The 12,043-nt window shown below is 44.3% G+C and overlaps 1 protein-coding gene across 1 annotated transcript in view; it reads left to right on the forward strand.

Moving 5' to 3' along the window:
* LOC126293300 (chondroadherin-like protein) overlaps positions 1-12,043 on the forward strand; it is a 329,161-nt gene that overhangs the window by 157,538 nt on the left and 159,580 nt on the right. The window contains exon 3 of the mRNA XM_049986431.1: positions 676-865. Within this exon, the coding sequence (XP_049842388.1) occupies positions 676-865 (190 nt within the window). The remainder of the gene's footprint in view (positions 1-675; positions 866-12,043) is intronic.

Consider the following 12,043-nt stretch of genomic DNA (forward strand, 5'->3'; position numbering starts at 1 on the left):
TGTAAATAGCATCCAGAATCAAGTTAAGTAATTTTGTGCTTGTTATTATTTTAATAAATGTGTGTGGAAATTACTCAAGTTCTGTTTAAAGTTGGTCACCGTCAATCTGCTACTCTAAGCGTGCAAGTAGCATTTCTATCGTCTGACCAAACGACAGAAGATAAACACGCCACGATAAGACCACAAGACATATTGCTGACACTCGCCTACTTCGTTGGAGCGACAAGTCAAATAAACTGATAGCGTGTGTACCGAAGGTCTTACAGCACGCACACCACACTCACCATTATGAGGATGCCTGCAACAGACCTGGCGTTCGCCGTGCCTAACTGATGAGACGTCACCAACAAGCGCCGAGGCCTTCCTTTGAGTCGGTGTTGGTAAAACTGGAGAGTTTGCTCTTTCCAGCAGTACACTGTTCACGCACGTATCTCAAATAACGTAACAGTTATGATTTTTTTAAAGTCAGATGATTCTTTTTGATACACCCTGTACATAGACATATCTGTACATAGACATATCTGTACAGAGAACTTTCTGTGGAGTTGTGTGTACATATTTGTACGCCACTCTCTGTCGGAATTTTGGCCAGTAGTGCACTACTGTAGTTTTCTAATTGTACACGTGAACAAGTTGAGATGTAGAGGTGTTCCATGACGTGTGTGTGTGGTGCAGGTTGCTGGGCAGCCTGCGGGACTCTCTGGTGGAGCTCCGGCTGGCGGACAACCTGCTGGGCGACGGTCTCAACCCCGTGTTCTCCAGCCAGGAGCTGCGTGGTCTGCGACGCCTTGCTCTGCTGGACCTCTCCAGGAACCAGCTGCGGGCGCTGGAGCCGGGACTGCTGGAGGGATGCACCGAGCTGCAGGTACGTCTGCCCTATCCAGCCGTATCCGGCTCAGCTCACTGTGAAACCACGTGAAAGTAACACTGAGTTACCACAAGGCTTCGTGCTATAGTGCGCGCCATTTACGACGGCGGCCGAGTTTAGGTTCGTTCTGCGCATCTGACGTCACAAAACACAGTCAGCCAATGAACAGAGAACGACGTTGCCAGAGGTCGACTGCAGTGCAGAGAACGGTCTTCAGTTTTGGAAACGTTCAGTCATAAATAAAGTAATTGGACAAAAGCAATGTGTTGATAGCAGACTTTCTTTTGTAGAAAGTATGGAAAAATACCAATTGCTTCACATTCTATTAATTAATTAAATCAAACAAGCAATAAGCCTCCTAATTCACGCGATAGCAAGGGAAGGTGTTTGTATCATTCTCACTAACCGCTTTTTCACAATAAAAAACATCTTTAATTGTTTATTTCCTATTTTACTTTGACAAAACGTGAAAAATTCAGTCATACCAATAGTATTTGTCAGGATTTTGCGTGATGTTTTAGACTCGTCCAAGACATCTTTTGAACGATGAGTTGCAATAGCGTAATGGTTAAGGTGTTTGGCTGTGTAGCGAGAGGTTCTGAGTGAAAGCCTTGTTCAGTGCTAAATATTTTCTTTATTTAAAAACAATATTCAACTGTCTTGCTTCATGAATTTTATTCGTTTGAATGTAATTTTTTCAAATTCATTATAATCATATAAATTTTCGGTTTTTTTCTAATTTTGTCCTCCAATATTTCTTTTCACAGCAATTAAAAACAATGAAAAGTCACACATACAATATTCATGTTATATGTTTTGCTTGTATACCTTCTCTTCCGCAGTCGCTGTTTTACTATTCATATTGAGATACATTCTTTACGACAGTATTAAAAGTATTATTTAGAGCAGAATTTCGGCTCGTACGTTGCCGAGCTACTTGATTGTCTGACGCAATTCTTTGCTTCGCTGCTTTGGCAACATCATCACATTCAATGTTTTTGTCAACTGATCTATGTTTTGGCAAGTATTTGCTGTCCGTTGTGACAAACACAAATTGTTTGCGCACTGCCCCTCCCTGACAATATATTTTAGTTTCTATCTTTTATTACGCCCACAATTCGGCTTTGTGTACTTCGCCAATTTTGTTTTAATCAGAACTTTTTAGAAAAGGCGATATGACTCTGGTATAAATAAAACTTTTATTACAGTCGTGAGAGACGGAATATTTCTCAATATTATATTATGACACCTATCTGGTACTTAAATTAAATGAGATATTGTTATACAGTAAATATTATGTGAAATTTAGGCATCTTGTTCACATTTCATTCTCAACATTGTGGCAACTAAAATCGACCACACGGAAAGTATACGCTATGGACTTTTGCCTCTGCAAACTCTTCAAAATTTTGTGCAGTGGTTTATTACATTTAATGCTGCACAAAAGTGCGTTAAAAATCGAAACAAAATTAAGTCATTTATGGGGGAAAGTATCAGTCAAGAAGATGTGTAGAAAATCAAATTTTTGGGCCAATATTTTTTGTGAAATCGAATGATAAGTGTGTCATAGCATTCGGAACACCGTGTGTCTGCACAGGCGAGCAGTGCAGTGATGACAAAATCACGCACAGCGCGGAATGCGGGGAGCACGTCTCTGTAGCAGCGAAAGGGTTAACGCTACCGTGGTGGCTTTACTTCATAAACTGCGCGCTCTCCCCTAAACGTAAGCTTGCGAACTATACTATACTATACTGTGGCGCAGCTTCTCTTGGTGCGCGCGTCGTTTGCAACTGGCAACGCAGCAATCTCCCGGGCGGGCATGCGTGAACCGCCAAGATAAAAGAATTCAACTATAGTACTATATGTACAGCTGCCTAATATCGTGTAGGTCCCCCGTTAGCAAGAAGTGGCGCAACACGACGTTGCATGGACTCAGACTAATGTCTGAAGTAGGGCTGGAGGGAACTGACACCGTGAATCCTGCAGGGCTGGCCATAAATCCGTAAGAGTATCAGGGGGTGGAGATCTCGTCTGAACATCACGTTGCAAGGCATCCCAGATATGTTCAATAATGTTTATGCCCGGGGAGTTTGGTGGTCATCTGAAGTGTTTAAACTCAGAACAGTGTTCCTGGAGCCACTCTGTAACAATTCTGGACGTGTGGGGTGTCGCATTTTCCTTCTGGAATTGCCCACTTCTGTCGGAATGCATAGTGTACAGAAAGAGATGCAGGTGATCAGCCAGGACGCTTACGTACGTGTCACCTGTCAGAAACATATCTACACGTATCGGGAGTTCCATATCACTCCAAGTGCACACGCCTCACGCCATTACAGAGCCTCCATCAGCTTGAACAGTCCGCTGCTGGCATGCAGCATCCATGGATTCATGAGGCTGTCTCCGTGTTTCCACACCCGTACACGTCCATCCGCTCGATAAAATTTGAAACTCGTCTCAACAACAGTCCAATGTCAGTTTGACGGGCTCGGGCGACGCGTAAAGCTTTGTATCTTGCAGTGGTCAGGGGTACACATGTGAGCCTTCGGCTCCGAAAGCCCATATCGGAGATGTTTCATTCAATGGTTCGCACGCTGACACTTTTTGATGGCCCAACATTGAAATTAGCAGCAATTTGCGGAAGGGTTGCAGTTCTGTCACGTTGAACGATTATCTTCAGAGGTCCTTGGTGCCGTTCTTTTTCCAGCCGCAGCGACGTCGGAGATTTGATGTTTTACCGGACTTCTGATATTCACTGTACACTCGTGAAATGGTCGTACAAGAAAATCCCCACTTTATCGCTACATCGGAAACGCTGTGTCCCACCGCTGGTGCACCGACTGTAACACCACGTTCACATTCATTTAAATGTTGACATCCTGCCATTGTAGCAGCAGTAAGGGACCTAACAATTGGCCAGACACTTGTCTTATTTAGGCATTGCCGACTGCGGCAGCGCATTCTGCGTGTTTACAGATCTCTGTAACTGAATACGCGTGCCTATAACACTTTCATTGGCGCTCCAGTGTATTATGTTGCTCAATCCTTATATCTACAATTTTCGTGCCGCGATGTTAGTTGTCACAATCCTCCGAAATGGCTCGATCGATTCTGGTGAAATTTTACATGTATGTACGGTACGTCTGAGAATCAGTCGTAATCTATTTTTCATACCCCTAAATGGTAAGGGTGGTTAACCCCAAAAAAATTCTTTTTGTTTTTTGGACAGAACTTTTTATTTTTATTTTTTTATGATCTGACATTACAAAATACGCGCAACCCTAAATTTTCACGCTTCTACTACCAACCACAAGTTTTTAATAGCGATTTTAGTAATTTAATAATTTTCCAACCGCGGTCGATGACTGATCAATTATCTCTTGGTCAGTTATCTCCGCCAGGTGTCTACCGATCATAGTGTTTCACTGTTCGATAGATAGGTAATGGAAGAAAACGTATCAGGCCGGATTGAGAAAGGACATAGAAGCAATTCAGAGGCTGGCTGCTAGATTTGTTACTGGTAAGTTTGATCATCACGCAAGTGTTACGGAAATGCTTCACGAACTCGGATGGGAGTCTCTGAAGGAAAGGAGGCGTACTTTTCGTGAATAACTACTGAGGAAATTTAGAGAACCAGCATTTGAGGCTGACTGCAGTACAATTTTACTGCCGCCAACTTATATTGCGCGGAAAGTCCACAAAGATGAGATAAGAGAGATCAGGGCTCGTACAGAGGCATATAGGCAGTCATTTTTCCCTCGTTCTGTTTGGGAGTGGAACAGGGAGAGAAGATGTTAGTTGTGGTACGAGGTACCCTCCGCCACGCGCCGTATGGTGGATTGCGGAGTATGTATGTAGATGTAGATGAAAAGCAACTGCTCGTATATCCCTCTCTGAATCGACGTAACTAGACCGAGAAGTTTAGGTAGCACGCATCATTAGCCAAACCGATATTTAGGCCTAGCGCACACGCATCGATTTTTATCGTACGGAAATATATAGTACGATCAAATTCTTTTAATGCAACGAAGAAGTTCCTATGCTCTCCTTTGTTCCTTTAAAAGAATTTAATCGTACAATGTTTTTATGTACGATAAAAATCGATGCGCTTAACCTAATTTATAATGCTGGCGAACACGTTCCGACACGAAATTGCCGCTATGTACGCTCATGGACGAGCCGTGTATCGGCTGCAATTGTTAAATCCGCGCGATCTGCCGTAGAAACGCTAGAAGTAATAGTGGCCGGTACTGCCGGACACCCCTCTAAGCCTCTTCTCACTCCCTTCACAGTTTTCGGCCATTATTATTGTTTGTGGCGCGAGCTCCGTCCAACAACAGCTATTGTGTTACACGTATACATTGTGTTACACGTATATGGTTCAAATGGCTCTGAGCACTATTTGACTCAACTTCTGAGGTCAGCGCCGGCTTTAGTGGCCGAGCGGTTCTAGGCGCTTCAGTGTGGAACCGCGCGACCGCTCCGGTCGCGGGTTCGAATCCTGCCTCGGGCATGGATGTGTGTGATGTCCTTAGGTTAGTAAGTCCCATAATGCTCAGAGCCATTTGAACCATCTGAAGTCTTCAGTCCCCTAGAACTTAGGACTGCACACATGCCTGGGGCAGGATTCGAACCTGAGACCGAAGCGGTCGCGCGGTTCCAGACTGTAGCGCCTAGAACCGCTCGGTCACTCAGACCGGCGTTACACGTATACATTATTCTTACTGATTAGAGATAATTTATTTGGCAAAACAACGTTTGCCGGGTCAGCTATAACATAGAAAGTTTTTCAGAGGCGGAACGAATTTCGCCGGGTGTAGCTAGTAGGTTTACAACATTTTTGTTTCGCATGTTGGTATTCCAGTTGCTATGGGTTTTCTTATCGATCTGCATTTTCCGTTTGTAGTTCACTGTTGGTATTTTAGTTGACATTTTGTCATTTGGAGATAGTTAGTGGAGCTGCTGCTGACGCTACAATATGTCGGAACATTTCGGGCATATTCTTCTGTTTTGAGTTCAGTAGAGGGGTGACAGCAGCGTAGCCAGCCAGAGGTGTCTGCGCCGTGTGTGGCGATAGTACGATTGAACAGAAAATGACAGCAAAACGGTTTTCTCGTTTTAAGAAGGATCGTTTCGACGTTGGTGACCCTCCACGCACGGGGGCTCCATGAAGATCGTTTAAAAGCATTAATTCGCAATGATCCACATCACTGTATTCGAGAAATGGCAACTGTGGTGAACTGTGATCATTCCACCATCGTTCGACATTTGTACCCAGTAGCGTCCAAAATCAGGTTTGTAGGTACCGCGTGCTGTAAGCCAAAATCACGAAATACAGCTAGTAGCCATCTGTGCTCGCGCGTCATCAGTTGGCTCGTGAACAACACCGACCATTCCTATCCTGTGCAATTACTGGTGACGAGAAATGGTGCCTTTATGCTATCATAACTAAAAGGGGAGAATGCTCCCCGTAAAAAGACCTGCGTGCATCCACAGAAGATCACATTATGCATCTTGTGTAACAGCAATGATGTGGTGTGCTATGAATTGCTTCCTCATCACTGCTGACATCTGTTGTCAACAGGCCGGCCGGTGTGGCCGAGGGGTTCTAGGTTCGAAACCTGCCTCGGTCATGGATGTGTGCTCAGAGACATTTGAACCATTTTGGTCTGTTAGGTAATCTGATATCCGCCTCCTATTACTTTTGCTAAACAGATAAACCTTCCGCCCCTTTTCTGTATTCCTATTTACTGCCATATTCAGGAATGCTGCAACGGCCTTATGATCACTGATTCCCTGTTCTGCACATACAGAGTCGAAAAGTTCGGGTCTGTTTGTTATCAGTAGGTCCAAGATGTTATCTCCACGAGTCGGTTCTCTGTTTGATTGCTCGAGGTAATTTTCGGATAGTGCACTCAGTATAATGTCACTCGATGCTCTGTCCCTACCACCCGTCCGAAACATCTGAGTGTCCCAGTTTGTATCTGGTAAATTGAAATTTCCACCTAAGACTATAACTTGCTGAGTATGTGAAATGTATTCCAGACATTCTGCTAGACTGATAACAAACACCATACAGGAGATGGGTTGGAGAGTCGTTGCGCAACCACCTTATTCACCTGATGTTGCGCCCTCAGATTTTCACCTCTTCCGCTCAGTATTGAACAACCGCCAAGGAAGTTCCTTTCCGGCTGGAAACGTGCTCAGAATATGTCTCGACGAGTTCTTCGCCTCACAACCACGTGCTTTCTACAGTTGTGGAATCAAGGAGTTATCCCGGCGTTGGCAGAGAGTTGCAAATAGTGAAGGAGAACGTACAGGGTGTTTCAAAATGAACATACGGGGCTTAAGGCTTTGTAGCATTTATTACATTCACCTTACAATTATATGCTCAAATGTGTCTGGAGTCTTACGGGACTTAACTGGTAAGGTCATCAGTCCCTAAGCTTACACTCTACAGCTTTGTATACTGCTCTGCACGGCCGTCCATCTTACGCCGCCTCCACTCCATACAACATTGGGGTTTACGTCTTGCGATCGGAGCGTTCTCTACTAGTCCCGTCGAGAGTCTTCATGCTGAAGCCGGTGACATGCCACTCACCTACCGGCGCGATATCCTGCTCTGTCGTTACGCCTGTCGGCTACTGTCAATGCCCGGCCAGCCGCCTTATCGTTCCTTTTTGGCGACTCTCTCGACCGCCAGTACGGGTTGTACGTCTCTGCCCTGCTACCCCCTGGAGTTCGCTTTCGCCGCCTCCTTCAGCACCTTGATTTTTCACTCCCTGCAACCTTTCGAGTGGGCGAGAGCCAAACGCCACCTTGGCTCCAGGCTCAGGTTCTCGTTCACCTTGACCTCAGCTCGCTCCCAAAGGAGGCTACCCCAGCTTCGGTATACCGCTCGCGGTTTGTCGAACTTAGTTAGAATTTCAGTAATACGATCTTCATTTATACAGATGGCTCTAAGACGAATGACGGTGTCGGGTGTTTTTTTATTGTCGGGGCACACTGTTTCAAATACCATGGCCATTGTTCGGTCTTCACCGCTGAGCTATTTGCCCTCTGTCAGGTTGTTCTTTACATCCGCCGCCACCGACATTCTGCTTATGCCATCTGCTCTGATTCCCTGAGCGCCATCCAGAGTGATCCGTATCCGGTTCACCCCTTCGTGCACCGGATCCGACGCTCTCTTCAGCAGCTGGCAGACGAAGGTTCTCCGGTTACCTTTACGTGGGTTCCTGGCCGTGTCGGTATCCCTGGGAACGAAGCTGCAGATGCCGCGGCCAAGGCTGCGGTCCTCCAGCCTCTGACAGCTTCTTGTTGTGTGCCTTCATCTGACTTTAGCAGGGTCATTTGTCAGCGCATTGGATCGCTGTGGCATGCCGATTGGTCTACACTTACTGACAACGAGCTTCGAGCCTCGAAACCTCTTCCCACGGCTCGGCGGGAGGAGGTCGTTTCGGCCCGGTTACGGGTCGGACACTGTCGGTTCAGCCACAGGCATCTGCTGACGGCTGCGCCAGCGCCGTTCTGCCCGTGTGGGCAATTGCTGACGGTCCGCCACTTTTTAACGTCCTGTCCGGATTTTAATACACTGCGCATTGATCTTGGCCTGCCATGTACTCTGGGTGCCATTTTAGCGGATGACCCAGGAGCAGCTGCTCGCGTTCTTCGTTTCATCCACGACAAACCTGTCTAAGGACATTTGATTAGGCTGTTTTCTTTTAACCCCTTGCCTGTTAATGTGCCTCTTATAGTGCTGTCCTTTGTAGTTGCTGTTTTAACCTCGTGCCTCGCAGTGCATTCATAACTAAGTCTGGTAGCTAATGACCACTGCAGTTGTACGCCCTAAAACCACAAAAAAACTACTTAACCTAAATTACCCTACGGACAAACACCCACACACCCATGCCCGAGGGAGGACTCGAACCTCCACCGGGACCAGCCGCACAGCCCATGACTGCAGCGCCTTAGACCGCTCGGCTAATCCCGTGCGGCTTACAGTTATAAATAATACATCGAATGAAAGAGCAACTCAAACTGTTTTGATTAACTTCTCATGGTTGGGATTCACAGTCATATAATATTTCTTAAAAGACATCATAGTCGCTATTGACTGTTAAATATTTATTGTAACTATTGAAATTGCGGCCATATGGCCATTTTCAAGTAAACTGCAAAAGTTACATTCTGTCAGAATATAAAACTATCTGTACACATGTCAGTTAGTTTTATATTCCGACAGAATGTAACTTATGCAGTTTACTTGAAAATGGCCGAAATTACAATAGTAACAATAAATATTTTACACAGTCAACGACGACTATAACGAACTTTAAGAAATCAAACTGTTTTGTTTGTGTACCTGTACGCGAAGGCAAGTGAATGGAACGAGGTAAGAGTGACTGAACAACGTGTTGAAGGAGTGAGTGTTTCACACGCAGGCCCCAGAAATCAGTTCGGAAGGCTGGTCACGAATAAGCAGTTCCAGTGACACCTGTGTGGAGACTTAAGGCGGCGCCTACAATTACGTCCTTGTCGTTTGCACTTGCTACAAACCCCAAAGCATCGTTGCAACAATTACACCACACCCACGGATCAGTGTTTGGCAACAATTCCCAAACCGACTCGATGTCAGACGAATGGTGGTCGCATTGAACACTTATAAGAAAAACAGTATCAACTGCTCTTTCATTTGATGTATTATTTATAATTGTAAGTTGAATGTAATAAATGCTACAGAGCCTTAGAACCCGTACATTCATTTTGAAACGCTCTATATTACTGATCACTAAACTCTGTATTATGTACCAGGTGATCAAAAAGTCACTATAAATTTGGAAACTAAATAAATCACGGAGTAATGTAGGTAGAGAGGTACAAATTGGCACACATGCTTTCAATGACACGCGGTTTTATTAGAACCAAAAAAATACAAAAGTTCAAAAATGTCCGACAGATGGCGCTTCATCTGATCAGAATACAATAATTAGCATAACAATGTAAAACAAAGCAAAGATGACGTTCTTTACAGTAAATTCTCAACATGTCCACCATCATTCCTCGACAATAGCTGTAGTCGAGGAATAATGTTGTGAACAGGACTGTAAAGCATGTCCGGAGCTATGGTGAGGCATTCGCGTCGGATGTTGTCTTTCAGCATCCCTAGAGATGTCGGTCGATCACGATACACTTGCGATTTCAGGTAACTCCAAAGCCAATAATCGCACGGACTGAGGTCTGGGGACCTAGGAGGCCAAGCATGGCGAAAGTGGCGGCTGAGCACACGATCATCACCAAACGACGCGCGCAAGAGATCTTTCACGCGTCTAGCAATATGGGGTGGAGCGGCATCCTGCATAAACATCGTACGTTCCAGCAGGTGTTTATCAGCCAGGCTGGGGATGATGCGATTCTGTAACATATCGGCGTACCTCTCACCCGTCACGGTAGCAGTTACAAAACAAGAATCACGCATTTGCTCGAAGAAAAAAGGCCCGGTAACGGTTTTTTTTGTTCTAATAAAACCCTATGTCATTCCAGGCATGTGTGAAAATTTTTACCTCTCTATCTACATTATTCCGTGGTTTGTTAAGTTTTCAAATTTATAACGACTTTTTGATCTGTTGTGTTCATTAAACTTATGAAAAAACTCTACGTACTTCTGCACCCACACAATATTTCAGACATAAAAGTTTAAAGCAGGGAAAGACCAAGGTAGAATATAAATGGCGTGTCGATGGGGATGAAATGATGATGATTAGGACAACACAACACCCACTCCCTGGTCGGAGAAAATCTCCGACCCAGCCGGAAATCGAACCCGGGCCGTAAGGTATAACATTCCGTCGCGCTGACCAGTCAACTACCTAAGGCGGACACCAAGATAGAATAACAACAATATTATGAAAAGGGTAAACTTCTACATTAAACGTATTCACAGTCCACTTTTTTTGTTTGTTAATTTCTCTGCTGAAGCCCAGTTAGAAAACGTATCACTGTACTATTGATATAGACACGGCATAACAGAAACCTCTCAGAATGACTTGACAATACTGCTGTTGTACATAGGTGACTACATATCAATGTTTATTGAAATTTATAAATCGATGCCACACATGTAAAGTGCTTGTTGCCAGTGGTGCAGTCAGGATGAAGAATAATGTCAACTCACAGTTACTTAACCTGTGTAGGCACACATTAGATCAGTTATCTGATGTAATGTTTCGAATTGTCTTCACAGGGTACAATTCTTGCAAACATTTATATAAGATTCATTTCAAAATTCGTTCGTAACATCACTAGTGGTATAAAGAGTTTAAACAATTTCTGGGAACGACACTGGTGGTAAAGCACACTTCGGAAATTACGTTCACAAACAGTTATTCTAAAATAAGAGACAAGTGCATAATAAACGGCGGTAGACGGAACTTACTTTACAAAACAAATGAAGATTTCTGCATAATGGTGTCTGTTTTCCGTACTAGTTTCCCTCTTTAAATGTTTATGTTTCTATACTTCATTAATAAAACATGTGTTTATATGACGTTGGCTCGAGCTTCAAAACTGCATATTTGACAAAAGCTCGAACATTTAGGAAGCAATTCTCATGAAGGTGACATGTGTTTAAAATAATGCCATTTATTTATGCGAACAGACTTTTTACAGAGCACGTGAAATACATATTTAGTTCTTGCAGCATCCACTGCCCTTCTTCTTCGCTGCTCGATGCTTTAAGACTTTACTCGTTCCTCTTGTTTGTCCCCGAAGATCATTTTCTAAATTTTTGTTCCTAACTAAATTCCTGTTACCTGCGTCCAGTATGTTTATGTTTGCTCCTTTCAGACCATTGAATGTCTGTGTAAACCATATTGGTTGTCCTTTCAGCTTCCTAACTGTACTAATGATTTGCTTCCTCAGTCGCTCACCACCCATTCTAGACAAATGTTCGAGGAGTGACATCTTTCATGTGGGCTTGTTCTGTACGATGGGCACATCTTTTTCTCGGCCTCTTTCGGTTGAAGAAATGTGGAATTTGTTGTCGGACTTGGTGGAACATTCCCGCTTGAGTCGCTGTAGTGTCATGAATCTCCGATAGATGGCGGGACTATATGCAGACTTCCAAATGGCGTCCGTAATGGAGGTGCTTTCCAAGCAGCTGTCATCGAGTTTCCTTTGGCG

The sequence above is a fragment of the Schistocerca gregaria genome, chromosome 10, assembly GCF_023897955.1.
Source record: "Schistocerca gregaria isolate iqSchGreg1 chromosome 10, iqSchGreg1.2, whole genome shotgun sequence".
Taxonomy (NCBI): Eukaryota; Metazoa; Arthropoda; class Insecta; order Orthoptera; family Acrididae; genus Schistocerca; species Schistocerca gregaria.